The sequence below is a fragment of the Microcebus murinus genome, chromosome 3, assembly GCF_040939455.1.
Source record: "Microcebus murinus isolate Inina chromosome 3, M.murinus_Inina_mat1.0, whole genome shotgun sequence".
Lineage (NCBI taxonomy): Eukaryota > Metazoa > Chordata > Mammalia > Primates > Cheirogaleidae > Microcebus > Microcebus murinus.
The window spans coordinates 22,582,808-22,602,129 of record NC_134106.1 but is presented as its reverse complement, the minus strand read 5'-3'; the positions used below and the strand labels follow the sequence as shown (position 1 = coordinate 22,602,129).

Below are 19,322 nucleotides of genomic sequence, written 5' to 3'. Positions count from 1 at the left end.
TCCTCTTGATGCAAAATACCAAGAAATGTTGGATAAAAATTTTATACAAATATAGTTACACTCGCTTTAAATTAAGGAGAATCCTCCCAAGAATACCTATCACTGGTCTTACCACCTATGGTTCAGGTGTCTGGGACACATGGTGCCCAGGGGGCTGAGTGTGGTGGGCACTGAGACCCCTCAGGCAGGAGAATGCAGCATGCGGCTTTCTTGCATGGACTATCCTGTAAAGAAGTGCAGAGGCTGTTGAAGGAAGGGAGTGACATGGATCAAGCTCTGCTTTGGAAAGATTAATCTGGAAAAGAGTAAGATACATAGAAGCAGGGATGGGGAAAGGGCGAGGAGGTGACTATGAGAGACGATGTGGAGGCAAAATCAACTGGCAGGTGATTAGTTACGGGGAAGCAATGGCAAGAAGAAGGCCATAATAGGATGCTTGGGGTCTCCAAAGGATAAGCCATTCATGAAAATAAACAACATCTGAGAATTGTAGATTTGGGGGAGGGGAAGGTGGGCAGTGTTAGATGATAATTTCCACGTTAGATATTAGATCTGAAGATACAGTGATGATTCTGGCATGAGACAGTACAGAAAACATTAAAAATACAGAATTGAAATCTAGAATAAAGATGTTTAAATGAAGTTTATGAATTAACTTTAGGAGAGGATGTGTTACTCTCAAAACTGTATTTAAACTTCTTGTGTTTATATATTTTTCCAGGGTAAAGTCCATGGCTCTCATCAGATTTTCACAGAAGTCTCTGTCAATCTGCTATTCCTTTAAACATAATGTCAACCCTGGATACTTTTAATCTTGTGGTATTCTGAAGTTTCATTATAATGTGTCAGGTGTCAATTTCTTTTTATTTAGCCTGTTTGAGAGACTCACTGTACTTTCTCTTTCTGAAGACTGGTATCTTCTATCAGTTCTGGGACATGAGGGCATTTCTCTTCCCTTTCTGATCTCTTTGCTCCTACCTCTAACATGGTTCAATGTTTTTGTTAACTATCAAGCTGCATCTCAGATCTTCCACTGAGGAATACTCTCCTACTTGTGAATGAACACAAATGAACAGTGACTGCATAAAACAGTAATGATCAGCGTTCAGAGCTTTGCTGTTAAGATGTAGTGTTAAACTGGAAGTCATGAATTTCTCGTCTTCGTTGCAGAAAACACTCTGCACAAAACCTTTGCAATGTTTAGCAGAAAGGTGCAAGGTCTGATTTTTAAAATGAAGACACAGTGTATCTTACAGTTTTAGACTGATCATTATGCTGTAGAGAGGAGAGTAGCATTTAAGAGAAATAAGGCACAGAACTGCCCCAAGACATAAAATAAACTTAAGACAGAACTTAAGGGTCAAGCAAGTTTAAGAAACATGTACCAGTGAGATTTGAGTTATCACAGATTTATATACAACTTCTAAATGTGTATTTTCTGCCTAAAAAAGAAGCTAGAGAAAAACACTGAGATATCATTAACTTAAATGGCTGGGGAGGATAAAGTTCTATATCAGAATGTTTCCAAAAATATGTTATCTGCGAATTGATTGATTTTGTCTCTCAAGTAAATTCTGTTCGGGTTCTTTTTTGCAATGTTTAAAAGCAAAGGCTGAGCTCTTGATCTTTTGGAAGGCACAGGCAAGACAAAGGGCCAAACTCACTAATGAAAACTTGCTGAACTTACTTTTCAGAATTCCATTCTAAGTCACGAAGAACCCTTTTGGCCCTGTTCCCAGACTAGTAAAACGAACATTTCAAGTCTCTAGAGGCTAAGACAGCTCTCTCCACCAATACCAAATACACATCTTCTCCTGACAGCTGGTTGTCTTAGCATACTCAGGATCATATATTTATCAAAGAAAAAAAAAAAAAAACCTCTTCAGGAGCACAGTATTTATTAAAGGATTAGCTCAGTGACTCAAGTAAACATAATAAGGCTAAATTAAGCCATGTTTACTACTATAATGTTCTATTACTTAAATTCTTACACAAAATCACCATAAGAGCTTTGGGGGTTTCCTTTTAGAGACCACTGATATAGAACTTTTTTGTTTTTAAAAAAAGGCAAGAATTATTTTGTCTTTCAAATCTATCTGTGCTTAGTTATACAATTTTTATAATTATTCTAAAAATCTTTTGAGCCTCTAAAATGAAAATGTTAAGATGTTGAATTCAGTATTTAAAAAAAAAATAATATACTGAATTTGCTTATTTAAAAAAAAAAAAAACTTACTGTATCTGATTTACCTGAATTTAATATCCTTACTAACCTATAATTCTAAATAGTATTATTTTAATTTTCAGCTCCCCTTACCTATTCCCTAAGCCTTTCAGTCAAGGTTCAGTTTACCCCAGCCTCTGTGGACTACAAAGAGACCGTGTCTGTTGCAGGCCCACTGTTGGGATAAGGCAGTGGAGGGGAGGCTGGAGAAGTCACAATGGTAGATAAGAAGGTGCATGAGATCAAAATCATATTTGCCACCTGCAGGGTTCAGCTGATAAACCATTCCTAGGAAATAAAGCTCTGCCTCTCAGAAACATGTCCAAGGGACCATAAAGGAAACTAACCTGCTGGCTAGCCACAAGGCACAACAACAAGAAATGACTACGGAGACCACGTGCCTTTACACACACATAGATCCAGTCTCACAGCTTTCTGCCCTTCCAGCGAGTTTGATCAGTAGAGACTAGGGCTGAGTTCAGACAGGGACCTGGATAGGGCCAGCTTGGCAGGAGATGGGCTGTGGCTCCCCAACCCTCAACTGATGGAAACAGAGGTCCAGCCCTTAAGGACTTTACAGTCCAGAGAGACAGTATGACAACAGAGGCACAAACCTGGCAGAGAAAAATTGTAGTCTTACTGGGGAGGCAAGCAATAGTGTCACATTAAGTTCCAGGGAGGAGGTGGTGATTAAGAAGATCTAAGAGGATGGACAGAACTTTAACAGACCTTGCAGGAGAAGGAAACAAATTCAATATTCTGGTATACGGAGCGGCCTTAGGTGCAGAAGTGAAAAATACAAGGTGTGTTCAGTAAATCACAAAAATCCAAGTTTGGCTGGGTACGCATAGAGTCCAGATTGGGTGGAAAGGTGAGCTGGGACCATAACACAGAATCGCTAAATGCCAGATTGAGAACTGTTTACTTAGTTCAGTTTGCAATCAAGAGGCATTGATGGTTTTGAGCAAGAACATGCACAGATAGACTGAAATGGGAAGACATCACAAGTTAAAAGGGCCATCAGGAGACATGGCAATTGAATGACTGGACAAGGAATGACAAAAATGGATGACATTGTAGAGAACAAATTTCTAGTACAAAATAACTGCCTGGCTAACACGGGCAGAAGTTGTGTGGTCGATGCCTTTGAGATATAGTACCTAGGCACCAAGAAAACAAGAGTGTCATGAACAAAAATAGGATTGTGAAAAAGAAACATTAGCTTATTAGAGTAATGATGAGTTTGGTTTCAGACACTTTGAATTTGAGGTGTCAACTGAACACACAGACAGACATGTCTATCCAGTAGCTAGAAAAGCAGATCTGTAAGCAGGGAGAAGAGCTGGGATTAGAAATGGGGATTTGGAGGTCATTCACAAAGAGGTATGGTCAACAAAGTGGTCCAAGAATGTAATGATAGGAAACATAATTTAGCATAATTTAATATGCTGAAAAAAGGGGGGGAAAGGCAGTGAAGGAGACCAGGAAGGGTCTAAGAATGCCAAGGTGTCGAAGAAAAAAGCTATATTATAAAACACATGCTGGGAATACTATCATGAGGATCAGATGGGTTGGTAAAGTGAAAAGCAGTTTGAACATTTTAAAGAACTAAACAAATACATGTCTGTGTTGTTACAGTATTATATATTTAATCTCTAGAAAAGGCACATTACATTGGAAGGGCCAGGCTTTCCAAAATCTTCCAAAGCTCCCTCTCCACCAAATCAAATAGATATGTGATCTCCTCCTCTCTTGAACTCTTACAGCACTTAATAAGTATTTTCTTAGGTATTTATACAACTCAAGAAGCACTAACTAAGCAACAACCATGGGCCAATCACTACAACTCAAGAAGCACTAACTAAGCAACAGCCATGGGCCAATCACTACCGTAGGCTCTTTCATATATATCCCCCCCTTGGAGGAGATGAAACTGAAACCTAGATTTACCCCTTTTTACAGAAGATGAAATGAAGCGCAAAATGTTAGGTAACTTGAGCCAATAATGCCAGCCAATAAGTAAAGGAACAGAGGGCATCTGATTGCCAAGTATTAATGTGTCTTTTCTACTAAACCACAAGTTGCAACTTGCCACAGTTGTTCTTAATCCCCTTACTATATTATAAGCAAATTAAGAGCATGGGCCATATCTCATTTATCTTGACAGCCTCTGAAGCACCTCGCAAAGGGCCTTACACTCAGTCAATTCTTACTGGGCTTTTATTGCCTTAAAGGATGAACATGCCTGTTTGAAGGTATATAGGCCTTACTAACAGTGAACGTTTGTGGGCTGGTAGGCTTTGAGTACTTATTTCTAAGGCGGACTGTAACTTAACAACAAAAAGTTCTAAAAACAAATTCTGTACTTGTGAAAGATGCCACCTGATCTGCCTCAGGGATGAAGTCCTCTTTTTATGCACCGAGTGGGAACAGCACAGGAGTGACGAAGCTGGTTTTCTTCAAACCACTCCCACAAATGGGCTCAGGCCAAGAAAAGGGCCCACACCTTTCGGGGAAGAGAACTATGCAGCCTGCGATGCCCATTTAACCTGTGGTTTCACTGCTGGAACTGCCAACAGTCTGGGAAGAAGGGAAAGGTAGAGCATGTTTAGTGCCAACTTTGATGATGTAACCTTAAAACTCATAGCTTTTCTGCCAGGAAACAAAAGGCTACTGGTTTAGAAACTTTTTGTTTTTTTTTTTACTTTCTTAATATTCAACCAAAATCTAACTTGCATCACTAACTACTAGCTTTTTTTTTTGCAAAACTCACCACTGACTTTTTTTTTTTTAATAAACAGAACTTAGTGTCTAATTCAACTGATTCAGTTGGTTTTAGTTCCTTGGAAAATATGTACAGGGCCTGAAATATGTTTACTTCATCCATGTCCCTAGTATAAGAAAAACACAAAATTCTTAAAAGCATTTACTTTGCAAACCATATATATGTGCAGTGGGGGACAAGGAAACAGTATGCATCTAAACACCCTAAGGGTGTGCAGCCATATGCAACAGGGCAGCCAGAGACATCAGACACCTATTCTAGGGCTCTGGGTAAACAGACTTCAGAAGTGGGATCACATTTCAGAGCCTCATCAAATTATAATGTACTTGGGAGTTTTCTACCAATGTATCTGACAGGTGTTCTCTTTTGTTGGTATTGTCTAATTTGAGGACATTTGCTAGAAAACTCCAAATGTCTTTAGAAATTTTTAGGGTCCAACAAATTGATCTCTTTTCCTACGTGTGATGATAAGACCCAAAAGGAGCTTTTTTCTTTTCCTATTTCTGGGACTAGTTGATGTGAGCGTAATATCCTTGCTTGGGGCATGGACAAGCTGGGGTGGAGAGATAATAGCCAGACTAGAACCAGATTTCTCCTATGCTCAAGATATCTTTGTGTACTCATGGACACAAATGGTAGAAATGCAAGCTTTCTCTTGATAATTTTTACTCAATGCGGATTGGGCTATTGGTCTCCCCCAAGCCTCTGCCTATCAAATGCACTGCATAGGGTTTGGAACCTCTTAGAAAGAGCCACAGTAGAAGCCAAAGGAGTATAAGCCTCAGCTAGGGCAACAGTCTGGCATTAGCTTTAGGTCGGTCCACATGGGATGCTTTTCCCATAATTCCTGAAAGAACTCTCCAAGTCTGAGTCTACAATCAATGCTTGGATAGCTAAGAGTTGACAGGATAGTATATAAAACACAGAAAACAAATGAAAGCTTAACACGGTATCAAAGATAGTACTAACTCTCTTCAGTCATTTCTTAGAACCTATCCCAGGGGTAGGGAACCTTTTCATGTGGGAAGGCCGCATTAATTTAGCTGTGATCAAATAAGGCCACATTCAAAAAACTTCAATCAGATATACTTAAAAATGTACATTATTGTGTAAAAATCTAACTACTATGTACTTAATTAAAAAAATGAAAACTATTTATTAATTTTAAAGTTAACTCACCTTTTAATGACTTTGTTGTGCCTGCTTTTTGTTGGAAAGCATTTGAATATTTGTTTTCAACATGGAGGTCCCCAGTTCCAGTTGATCCTCTAGATGGGTATCAGTCATTTGGAACCTTAATGGCATCTTGATTTGGGTTAGGTAAGAGAGTGTAGATTTGCAGCAATAAGTGGTTGAAAAGCAAGATAGCATTTTTCAGGCATGTTGCTGAAGGCCTGGGGCATTTTCCTATATTTCAACTGGATCTTTCTTAGCATTAAACGATGACTTTAAAATGTCATCTACTGGGAACTCAATCAATTCCATCTGTAGTTCTTTAGGTGCCTTGGTGATATCAACTAGGTGAGGGTAAAATGCTAATTTGAATGTGATGTCATGATTCTCAAAGTCAGTGAACCTTTTACTGTATTCTCCAATAGGTCTGTAACAGTTGCGTATTCTTGAGATGCTTCACATATATCATCCTGCTCATCAATTACCTTTGCTAACTGGGGAAAATGTTCACCCAAAATTTCCTTTTTATATTTATTTTATTTTTTTCTAATTCTATCTGGTCAGCTTGGATCAGGACAAAATTTCCTTTTGAAGAAGTATTTTGAAAAAAGATAGCTTTTTTACAAATGCTTAGATTTTTTGCCATATATATATGGACTTAGTTTTATCTTACAAAGAAATATTCAAATCATTTTGATTTGACAAGATATCACACAGAAATGCTGTATTCCTATAGAATGCGTCTTTTAATAATTCAAATTACTTATTCTGTTCTTCATAAAATTTAACTATCTGTTCTCACAGAGATAAAATTTTGACCAACACCTGTCCCTGAGATAGACAAAGCACTTTAGAATGAATGATATGGCAAATCCATACTGAATACCTCATCATTCAACTTTAGCATGTTATGAATCTGATGATGCCATGTTGCATTTGCAAAAATATATTAATAGTTAATAATACTTATAATTTGTTGCAAAGTGTCACTTAAAATAGTAGCTTTAGCAAAGAGATTTTGCTGATGCAGGATACAATGAAAATAAATGAGAGCATCTGGATCTGTTAATACTTTTTTTATCTGTACAATAAACCCTTCATGTTTTCCTGTCATGGAAGGTACACCATCTGTGCATACACTCACTAAATTTACCAAATTCAGTCCAACTTCCTAACATTTATCTTGAGAGTTGTTGAAGATATCCAAAGCAAGTAACTTTTCACAGCAGAGAAAATCTTCTGTTATGACCTGAATGAAGTATAAACCCTGTGCCGAGTCAGTAGTATTAGTTGATTCATCCAAAACAATAGGATAATATATTTTCCTTTTGAAGTATTGTATGAAGTTTTTTTGTTAAGTTGAAGGCTAATTCATGCTGCTGATCAGTTATAGTTCCCTTTGAAAGAGGCAGCTGTTTGTACTTTGAAATGTTATTGGGGTCTAAGCATTCTAAAACTTCAACAATAAATTATTTCACAATTTTCTACATCACTGAATGGCTTCCCTTTTTTCCCAAGTATATCAACTACTTTATAAGTGGCATTATTTTCAGGTCTTATTACTTCTTGAAATAATTTTCTTTGCTTTTGCTTTTCACCTTTTAATTTCTACAATACAACCTTTCATGCCTCTCCCTCTAATTTTAAATATTTGTGGTCCTTATGAGTGTTATAATACTGATGAGCATTGAATTTCTTTAATGTTGATACTGTAGTATCACAAAACAAGCAAATCCTCTTATTTTTAGCAGAAACAAGATAATACTGCAATTCCCATCCTCACTAAAAAAATCTATTTTCTTCCTTCAGCATTCTCTTGGTCTTCTTTGACATGATGTTAAGCAGACAGAATTAAAAAATACTGTTGAGCTATGTAATTGTTTACAAATTACACTTTGGACAGAAACAGTGCACTGTTGTCAAAAGCTGGTAACAGACTGGCCTATTAGAGCCCCATAAACTCTCACTAACCAGCCTCATGTGGTAGTGGCACCAGTCGGGGGAAATGAGAACTAAATCATGAGTGAAGCAGCCATCAATTTAGCCCTTAGGGCTTACTAATGTTCTAATTGTGCTGGTCAATCTGGGAGGATTATTTCATTGAAATGTATTTTATTCTTTGGTATTTTAAATACTTTCATTTTAAAAATAAAATAAAAATATAAAAGACAAATAAAAATGTATTAATAAAAATAAAAGGATTTGTTCTGTAAAATTTAGATTTAGTCAAAAGGCTGCACTTAAGGACCAAGAATGCCACATGCGGCCTTAAGGCCACAGGTTCCCCATTCCTGACCTATCCCATAGCCATGCCTTCTGGAAATGGCATTACTTTTGTTCTATGTGACCTTTGCAAGAATTAACCAAAGGTATCAATAACTTTAGCAAATATGTAAGCCATTACAAAGTTATACCTCAAGTTTACTACTTTCCGTGTTAACCTTTCTCTAAAACTTCATTTTGAAAACTTCTACTTAAGGACATAAGAACTTTAGGTAGTTTACTTTGGTATTTCAAATAAAGTGCTACCAGGTGAATTTGTATCAACCAGAAAAAGTATAAGACCTTTCAGAGCAGCATTTTCCAGATTTTTGGTGAGAATTACTTATTAACTTAGAAGACTGCCAATTAGGCAACTGATAACTATGCACTGCATTTGTGCAAGGCATTCACGAAATGAAAAGACTTGTTCTTTACCCTTGAGCAGCTTGCAATTTTGCAAAAGATAAAAAAATGCATTTAACCAACTAAAGCTATGAAGGGTAGATTATAATATTAATACAGATTGTAAGATTACTATAAATTCAGTATTGCAAAGAGCTCCAGGGAAGGCTAGACTAATTGTACTTGGAGAAAATGGTTGGAAAGATGGCATTTGAATAAGGCCTTAGAGAATGTATTACATAATATTTCAACAGGGAGAGGGAATTAGACAAAGGCATTGCACATGGGCAGGAACAGCTTTAGCATAGGCATCGAGGCACGAGAGCAGATGAATTAAGAAAACTTCAAGTGACTGGGTCCAGGTGAAGGACAGGCTATTGGACAGGAAGTAAGAAAAAACTGATTTGGAAAGATACACTGTGGCCATCTTAATATAAAAAAAAGGGAAGACATGTAGAAAGGTAGGTTTTAGAAATAGTAAAAATGACTTTTAAAATATACCTTTCTCTAATCATTTTTTACATTATATCTTAGATTTTTAGGACAAGAATATTTTATTGGCAAGTTTACTTACAAAGTAGGTGCAGTAATTTCAAAGAAAAATAACCTGGCTGCTGGAAATAATTCTTTTCTGAGCTTGCTTGCAGCTTAATTAATATATTCATATTACCTACATCTTGTGACTGTTCCCTCATCACCAAAATGCATTTGTAATTTAACTCATTAGGTACACACTGAGTGGCTACTCTAGAATTGGTATTTGCTCACTTATTTACCCATTTTCTCCTTTTATGCCCCAACTTGCCCCTGCTAACCACTCATTCATTCTTCTGTGAACTAGATCAATACTAATAACTTTAATAGCTACTACTTGCTGAGTGCTATAGTGCTAGGCACTGCAATTAATGCTTTATGAACAGTATCTAATATAATCCTCAAAACAACACTATGAAATAGGTACTATTATCCCTATTTTATGACTGAGAAGACAAGCTCAGAGATGTTAAATATTTTTGCCAGCTGGTAAGTGGCTGTGCCCACCTTAAAACCAGATCTGCTTGACTCCAGAACTCCTGTACTACCCCTCACACCCTTTGACCTCTTACTGATAGGATCAGTATTTTGAATTGAGAATTAAAACATTCATTGAGTGCCTGATACTATAAAGTTCTTTCTAGGTGCTGTCAAAGACATATAAACAAACAAAAGAATGCTTATACATCGTTGATGCTCATAATCTCCCATAGTTGGAGGTATAAACAGCCATGTCATACAAGTTTATAGATGTTGTGTCCACAATTCATAAATCAGAGCAACTAAGGTCAGAGGGGGTTAACACAGCTTAGTGTGTGAATGCTGGATGGTGACCACATCTACTTACAGACAGAAATCAGCCAACCCTGACTAAATGACTCACAGAGAATTTTAATAATACATTTCAATCAGAGTCTGTAAAAACTCTCTCTGCTGATGAAAAATCTGTCTTGTCAGAAGTTCCCAACCAAATCTGCTTATAATCCATTTTCAATGAACCTCAGCTTCCTTTGAAGTAGAATAAGCTTCCAAAGCATTTAGCCAACAATAAGCACACTGTGAAGTCAGTCCTTATGAAATTCATTACCGATGAGTAAAGTTATTTGGTTAGAACACAAATGTGATATCAAACTACTTCTATCATGTAGCCTAGATGGTGTGTACAATTACATATGGCTATTTAGACACAGAAAAATAATTCAAACATGTTAAATTTTTAAGCTATCTACTTTAAATATTATCTTTACCAACTTCTGATTAAGTTTTTTGCTTAATATTTTAAGGAGACTACTTACATTTTTTACCAATACCTCGAATAGTTACAAATATATAAGAAATTGGGCCAGATGCTGTTCAGCAGTCCTCTTTAGGTTACAAACATTCATACCTCAGGGAACATCTGGCGGGAGTCATAATTTTGGACTCGGTCTGCCTACTCTTCTCTTTCTACAAAAATACAGTATTCATATCACAAATTGCACAACTAATACTCACCAAAAGATTACAGTGGCAAATACTTCATTTACTCTGCAATCTAAACTCCAAATGAAATTTTTTAAGGAAATGAAAGTCAATAAAGAGAAGTAATTTTAAGAGTTAAACAGAGGCAAAAAAAAAAAAAAAAAAGAGCAGGGACAGTTGGTTAGCAAGAAGAGGCATCAGGTTACATAACGTTAATGACGTTGACACTTACTGCTCAATTCGGGGTGACAAATACAGCTTGGGATACACTTGGGTAGCTTCAGTGTCCTCAAAACTGACAGAAAGGAGGGCCACATCTTCTCCAGGGTCTTCATTTACATCCTTAAACAAGTGAAAAAAATAATGTCATCAGCACCTGCTCTCATAATGCCTTATTAGTAACAAGTTCACAGTCCACTAGCATTGACGCCATGGCTGTGAGTTATCCTTATTCCAACTTAGCAGCTCAGCATCCTTTGCCACACACCTAACACTACTCTAGTGATGACTTTCAAACTTCTGCACAACTTTCTGCACAAACTTTCTGCACAACTTTCTCCACCAAGGCGAGGCAAAAGGCCCCACCTATCTCAATTATTCCCACGTTCCAGGAGAGGATATTTGTGAATCTAGTGGTAACAAAGTATTAGACAAAAACATAATCAACCAATTGCAGTAAACAGATTGTTATAAACATGATTTATATCCTAAAACACTGGCAAAACATTAACATACCCAGTAATTTTATTACACCTACCTTGACAGTATGCTGTAACTTATGTAAATAACAAAATTTCCCAGTAAACACACCATGAAATGTGTCACCATACAAGCAAATAGCAGGGGGGGGTTAGGTACACAACTACTTTAGCAAAATTATTATGGATGCTTCACGTGTGACCCACAAGACATACATATCTTAAAAGTCTAATTATAAGAACATTGTAAGACAAAAACTTTGATGACCCAAGTATGTACCAATAAACATTGTGAGGTTAACCGAACAGTCCGTAATAAACTAAACCAATTATAATAAAGCTAAACTTATTGTAATTTATAATTTAAAAGAATAGCAACAATTGAATATCATAACCAACTCAAGCCAACACTGACGATACTCTGCTGAAGTGTCCTGAATCAAAATTGTTGAATTTACAACTACGTGCATGTGCTTTATGACTACTGCCAAGCACCAAGTGTCTGCCAGACTTCTGAATAAAATACTGAATTAAAATAAATCTAGTAGCATGCTGATTTTCATTTGTGATTACCAAATTTTAGTAATGCAATTTGTTTTTAGTTGGTTGTAGCTCTGAATCAAATATAAAAATTTTAAACAATAATTTTTGAACACTTAACATCTTTCACCCATAGGGATTGGTAAGAACCAATCTATATTTCTGGATCAGTTCACATGTCATCTAAAGGACTCAGCAGACATACCAGAGTAAGGTCCCAAACTTAGACTTTAAGACTTCCATGAGCATTGAAAACCTTAGATACGGATGTCCTTCATCTGTCTGAAACTATAGTCATCAAGCTAGTCGTCACACTCATCCTGCTCAGCTCTAACGTCTTCAGTCTCCTGGCTCTAACTTCCATTGTGCCTCAAGATGAACAAGTGTGGGACAAGGAACATAAGTCTCTTTCACCCTAAAAAGTAAACATTTTAAAAGGAAAAAAAGAATCTTGCTGTACTCTATGGTGTCCCCTGGATTTTCTCTTATCTCCCTCCTCCCCTTCACACTCTGTTGTATTCCCTTTCCTTCCACTTAACCCTTTGCCCACTACAATAGCCTACTGACTCTACTAGTTCATCAGGATTGCTCCCACCAAAGACACCCCTAAACACAGCAAAAGCTTCTCTGTCCTTTTCTTGCTTATTATTTAGACATTATTTGATGTGGATGATCACTCACCTCTGGAAACACTCTCTTTTCTTGCTTCTAGGAAACTAAACTCTCCTGGCTCTTCTCCTGTCTCTTTGGCCACTTCCCCTTCCATTATCATTCTTTATTTTTTTAACTTCTTAATTTTTTATTTTTGGTTTTTATATTACAAAATTTAGACTTGCTTCAACAAGTCAAACTATATAGAATTTTATAAAGAAAAGATTCTTCTACATTTTCCTCTCCCCAACTTTTCAAGGTAACCAATATTAAATGTGTGTGTAGCCTCAAACAGCTTTCTCCATGCTCATAAAAATATACTCATACTTGCATACAAACAGCTCTTTAACCTTCAGTTTTGTTTTCCCTTATGGAATCATATCACTCTATCAATTGCTTTTTAAATAGCCACATAATATTCCATGGCATGGATTTATTTTTTATTAAACCATTTCCCTAGCAACAGACCATCAGGTTGTTTGCAATTCTTTCCCACTTGATAGTGCTGCAATAAATATTCTTGCATATATTATATATATAGTAGTGGGATTTACATTTCTTAAGAGTTGATGCTAAAATTGAGCTTACTGGTCAAAAGTTATGAACATCTTACATTTCAATAGAATTTAATAGATTATTTTCTTAAAATTTGCAGCAATTCACATTTGGACCCATGAATTTGCGTCAGTATAAGCCTGCTTGTTTCCCTCCATCCTGAATGACTGAAAAACACTGGCTGTTATCACTCTTTTTAATTTAATGTTGACAATATGATAGCTGGAAAATGGTATCTCAATTCAGATTCAATGAATGAGGCTGAGCAACTTTTCACTTATTTATTGGTCATCTACATTTCTTTTATAAATTTCTTGATCAAATTCATTACCCATTTTGCTTTAAGGTTCTTTGTCTTTTTTGTGGTGGTTGTTTATTAGGTTTCTTAACTCTTTTCTAACGCATGCATTAGAAATATTTTCTAAGTCTAGACTTTTTAACTTTTTACTCTTTTGCCATCACAGATAATTTAGATTTTTACAGAGTTAAATTTAGTCTCTGAGGTTATATATTTCTCTAGTTTTTCATCTAACATTGTTATCATTTTAATATTTACACGTAGATTTATAATACCTCTGGAATATATAATTTAAGTGGCATGATATGAGTATGGATTTTTTTGTTTTTTCCAAACTATGGGAGGGGAGGGAGAATGGGTAAGAGGAGGATTGCAAAAGGCACACAGACACCAATGTTTGCTGCATGAATAAATCAGTGAACAAATGCATGTTAATTCCTAACCTTTATTCTCTACATCTAGTGATTTTTCAGTAACCTATTTTTAAAAAGTTGCTGTCACCAATGATGTCTGAAAACTAAGTGCTGACCCTTCATTTCAGCTCCTGATATAATATACCAAGTTCTCTAGAACCAGTGGTTTTAAAAGGAGAGCCCAGCTTGGGAGTCTGAACTTACTTCTCACTTATTGCTCTTTCAAAGATGATGAAGTATTCAATTTTGAATTGCCCCTTCTATAAAATGAGGATGGAAATTTTTAAAAATACTTTAAAAACTCATATCTAAAACTAAGGTTGAAGCTGAGCTTGAAATCACATTCATAGGAAAAAATTCATTTTGTAATCTAAGTGTAGAAGTTCTCTTTACAGTTAGATTGTTCAACTTAAGAAAGACAGTAAAAAATGAAATAATAATGACTTTCAGATACCTCCCCCCAATGACTGAGTTTTCTTATGTAAGGTCAAGGCTGAAGGCTACGATCATCACAAATCACATAACCCTATAAAAGCACACTGCAAAAACCTAGGGGCCCACTGAAAGCCTTTTTAATTAGAAGCTTCATTCCACTTACCTACAGATAATTTATAATTATTGCCCTTTCCTACTTTTTACATTTCTATTTTACTACTATTTCGATAAATAATATCAGAGACAATCCTCCAAACAAAAGGAATGACCCTGGTTTATATAATCAACATTTATCATCTGGCATCCTGCAAAAAGTACACAAAACATTAGTCTGAATATGAAACTAGTTATTTCCAGGAGTTCTTTTTTGAACTACTTTAGTATGTTTTATTCCTCTTGGTATGCCACGTGAGTTTTCCCTGAATCAGTATTTGATTCCTAATGGATACCTAAGTTTGATTTTGAGTGCTTAAGTAAGTCCAAAGAGTTCCAAAAATACAAATCCACACAGTGCTGTTTCCAGTTTCTGCAACTCTAACAGGCTTGTACATGTGTTCCCTCCCATCTGGGAAATTAGAAAAGAAACTCTTGTACCATGGTTCTTAGAAGCTAACATTACAGATGATTATTGTAACCACTAATGGCAGCATTTGGAAAACAGGGGGTGGTTAGAGCATAGCAGGGGACATTTAAAAATGTACAAGTATACATTTCAGGGCTCTCTATCTGCACCATTGAAATTGTAACAGGCTAAACTGGGGGAAGAGATGCCGAATCTGCTAAAGCTAAAGAAAAATATTGCCTCCTACCCTTATAAAAGTGCATCAGGCACTGCCATACATATGGTGAGGCAGTAATGGTTAGGATATTTTGCTGAGATTTAACTGTGGATCTCACTCGGCACTTGACTACAGCATAAAAGGGTTCCTATAGTTCATAGTGAATATTCACTACGGTTGAGTTCCTTGCAGTCTGGGAGCTTTTCTTGTTCATTTTTGCACCCTCAGTATCTAGAACATAGTATACAGCAAATTAGCTGGGAAAAAAACTGAATTAATGCAGAAATGACTGAAAGAATGATTAAATGAATGAAATAAACCACTGAACTAGCTTTTCTAAATGGAGGAATATTTGGGTTTCAGGATTCATAGTATAAAACTGATAGAATTAAATAGAAAATGCTTTCAATTAGGAATATTTTCAGTATTTATTTCTTTAATTCCTAAGTCTTATTTTTATAAGACTTTATTTCTTTAATTCCTAAGTCTTAATATTTTATTAAAGAAAACTCATATCTGAACCATGTATCAGCCAAGGAGACATCTACTAATAAGAGTCAATATTTCTGGTTAGATCATTATGGTTCATTTATATAACTATTCAATTGGGGCTCTTTGCAAATATCAAAAGGGTGTAGGAAAAAAACAACAATTAGCCTTGGAAATGAAAGTAAACACAAGTACGATTTACCATTATGCTGTATTTCTTTGATATGCTAATTGTTCCAAGTAAAGATAGCAGCCATTAAACAAGTCCCTATATGTTGAGAACATTAGTGTCAATATAGATACAAATTACCAATTAACTAATTGCTGATAGACATTAGCTGAACCATAAATATTACAAATCACAGGTCACATAAGAAGACTGTAAAAAAGCCATTGTATTTCTCAATTCACAAAGGCTTACAACATAACTATAACCATTATTAGCAAAACTAGTCTATGAGTATAAATCACTATACAGAAGCTATTATATAATAATATAGTATGGTGAAAATCAAGTAAGCACTATTTTAAGTTACATTTAAAATGGTATTAAGCTAGACTCAGGATTAACTGTGATTCTTAGAATGACCAAAAGCTAGGTCTGGGTAAGCATCCCATTATACAAAAGCTATGTTTTCAACAAGCTATATGCAAAATCTGAATTTTTCAAAACAGAATCCTGTTTTAAAATATACTAAGTGAAGTTTATATAATATTTTAGAAGCTCCAGTATTTTGATAATATAGATTCATCACCATATTAGATGGTGATTCATCTAATGAATCTATGGTGAATTAGATGTATTAGGTGTATTAGATTCATCTAATGAATCTATGAGTCTATGGTGATTCATAGATTCATCACGTATTTTTCAAATCAAGTGTTTTCAAGTGGGAGAGAATTAGACTCTCTTATGGTGCTACCATTCACACATTTAACAAAATAAATAAAATATATGGTATGTTACAAATGTTATGGAGAAAAATTAAAGCAGAGAAAGCAGGTAAGAAGTGAGGAGGAAATGAAAGTTTTAAAAAGGTGGTCCAAGATGGCTTTATAGAGAATCAGCATTGGCCTTTTATTACTTCAGAGATTTAGCATTAAAAAAGTCCTCTTAACTCCTGGTATCAACTGATATCAACTCCTGTATCAACATAAGTAGCCCCAATTAAAATTTGAACATGGGTTCTACTGGCATTAAGACACAATACTAAATATGGCAGGAATAGAATTAAATCTAAGCAGAAGAAATATTTAAGAAAAAGGAAAATGATGTATATATAAGACCTTGGTCTCACTGCTAAGGGGCTCTCTGTCCCATAGTATCATTGGTCATTTTAGAAATTAGGTCATTTCTTTTTCATAAAAGTGCTAGGAAATGTGCAAGTGCCATAGAAAGCAGTAGTCAGAAAGCAAAAAAAAAAAAAAAAAAAACCCAAAGGTAAGGGAATAAAGTTGACCCAAACAGATAAGGAGCAATAAATGGGTCCCCTGTGGCTGGCTCTTTTACTGTTGGTGCAGTGCTCAACCCTGAGCTTTCTTCTCATGAAGTAGGGTGTTGCAGTACTGGGTAAGGGGTTCTGAAAGCCTAGTTATAGCCTTTCTCCACCATATACTGAGTTCTTGGTTAAAAATTCTTTTGATATTTAGATATTCCTTATGAAGGTAGCATTTACAAGAGTTACTTCTGATTTGGTTTCTCCAAATGGAAACCAGAGTATAACGTTCTCCCTATCTAGTACAGATAATTTGGGCCATTCTTCATATATTTTACTAGATCTTGACTAAGACCTTTGCACTTGCCATTCCCCTTATGAAAAAGCTCTTTCCCTCCTTTTCTTAATTGGCATGGTTTTTTATTTCTCTAACTGATTGTAAATGCACTTGCTCCATTAAGATTTCTTTCAACTGCAAACTAATCTACCCTGGGTAGTTTTCACCATGTTGCTTTATAAATTACCCATTCTGTTTGAGCAACATATATTTTTTAATCCAAACAGATTGTGAATTTCTTGAGGGCAGGGTAGAAATCTCCTCTTTCCTATCAGGCCTAATAACAGCTAACATTATAATCAATAGTCACTTTGCTTAGTGACTTTATATGTATTATCTCATAATCTTCATAACAAACTCATAAGGTAGGAATGATTATTATTCTCACTTGCAGATGAATAAACTGAGGCTCAGAGAGATAAATGGTGAAGATGAGCTTTGAATCATGTATGCTGAATCTGAATCTGGACTCTTAATCATAATGCTCTACCATCTAGCAAGCTACTGTGCACAGAGAAGCGACTCAGTATCAATGTTCAAAGAAAGGTATAAAAAACGTAAGCCCATATGCAGCAAAGCTATCAGATGTTCACTATACATTTACCTGTTCTCCATTTAGTGTCTAAATCCTGTATGCTCCAAAAGATCTGAAGATGTAGTTCAACATGATTTATAAAATGGTTGCAGAAACTGATACTTTCAAGAAGCCCTCTGAAATTAATAATAAAAAAAAAGGAAACCCAGAGGAACCTATATTATATATAGTATCAAAAGAGCAATGGAAGAAATCATTTGTTATTTCCTTGTTACCCAGAATATACTATCCCGCTTATACCAGGCATGTAGTGGGTATTCAAAACAGAGAAGTATATGCTTTATGTGTTTTCATGTTTACTTTTAGAAACTATGGAGCAAGAAATCACAATTCATAAAGGTATACAGACTAAAGGCTATAGGGGTCACTATGCCAAATAAAACATACTCATCTAACACCTTTATATAGACTAAGTTAAGGAAGGGGGATGGCTTATACAGTTAAGGAAGGGGGATGGCTTCTCTAAGGACATCAATGAGCACCATGGAGTTCTAAGGCTGTAATATCAACCTTCCTTCAATAATGTATAGTTAGGCACATTCTATGACTAACTAACTATACTCAGTAAAAATAAGAAGCGCTGATTGTCAGGTCAGGAAAGGATAACTGCAATGGTCTCGAAATAGCCAGCTCTTACAGGGTGAGCCCAGGACACCAAGACAGAGCTATTGCCACCTGCCTATGTATTGCAAAAGTGACATCTTGAGTTCATTACTACTATGTGATGATACAGTATAGGGCTAGGTTTTTTAACAATTTATATTTTGCTTATTATTTTCATAAACAAAGACCATTTCACTGCTCTCATTTATGCAGGAATCTGCTTGTGAAGCTGTACTTACCCTTAATATGTTGGTTATAGCTGCTGTTTATAAAGCTAAATTAAATCACATGTTGTATTATAATACAAATAAACTTTGGGTGGAAATATCCTGGCTCTTTTAAAATGATGATCAAGATTTTGTTGGCTAAATACTGTCCCAACAGTTATAATACCTAACAGACATAGCCTTGAGAACCACCAACTTTCTCTGAATAGTCACGGCATTTTTCTAGAAGGTGTGTGGAATGGAGCCTTTACCAGAGGAGGCTGAAGAAGCTGGGTAAGGGAAAGTCTCTGCAGTACTACCAGGTCCTCACTGGAAGCAAATGATGTTTCCTTGCTTCTGCCAACTTCTCTAATCACTAAAGTTTTAGAGAAAGAATCCAGTATTTGGGGTTTCCTCTAACACCCTAACAATTGTGCTCTTGATGA

At 35.8% G+C, this 19,322-nt stretch overlaps 1 protein-coding gene and 1 long non-coding RNA gene across 3 annotated transcripts in view; both read right to left on the bottom strand.

Moving 5' to 3' along the window:
- LOC142870020 (uncharacterized) overlaps nt 1–11,067 on the bottom strand; it is a 37,298-nt gene extending 26,231 nt beyond the window's left edge. Inside the window, exon 1 of the long non-coding RNA XR_012918540.1 lies at nt 6,189–11,067. This is a non-coding gene — a long non-coding RNA (uncharacterized LOC142870020). The remainder of the gene's footprint in view (nt 1–6,188) is intronic.
- BABAM2 (BRISC and BRCA1 A complex member 2) overlaps nt 1–19,322 on the bottom strand; it is a 398,861-nt gene that overhangs the window by 173,141 nt on the left and 206,398 nt on the right. For both annotated transcript variants that reach the window (XM_012788308.2, XM_076000639.1), the window contains exon 7: nt 11,074–11,183. In XM_012788308.2, the coding sequence (XP_012643762.1) occupies nt 11,074–11,183 (110 nt within the window). The remainder of the gene's footprint in view (nt 1–11,073; nt 11,184–19,322) is intronic.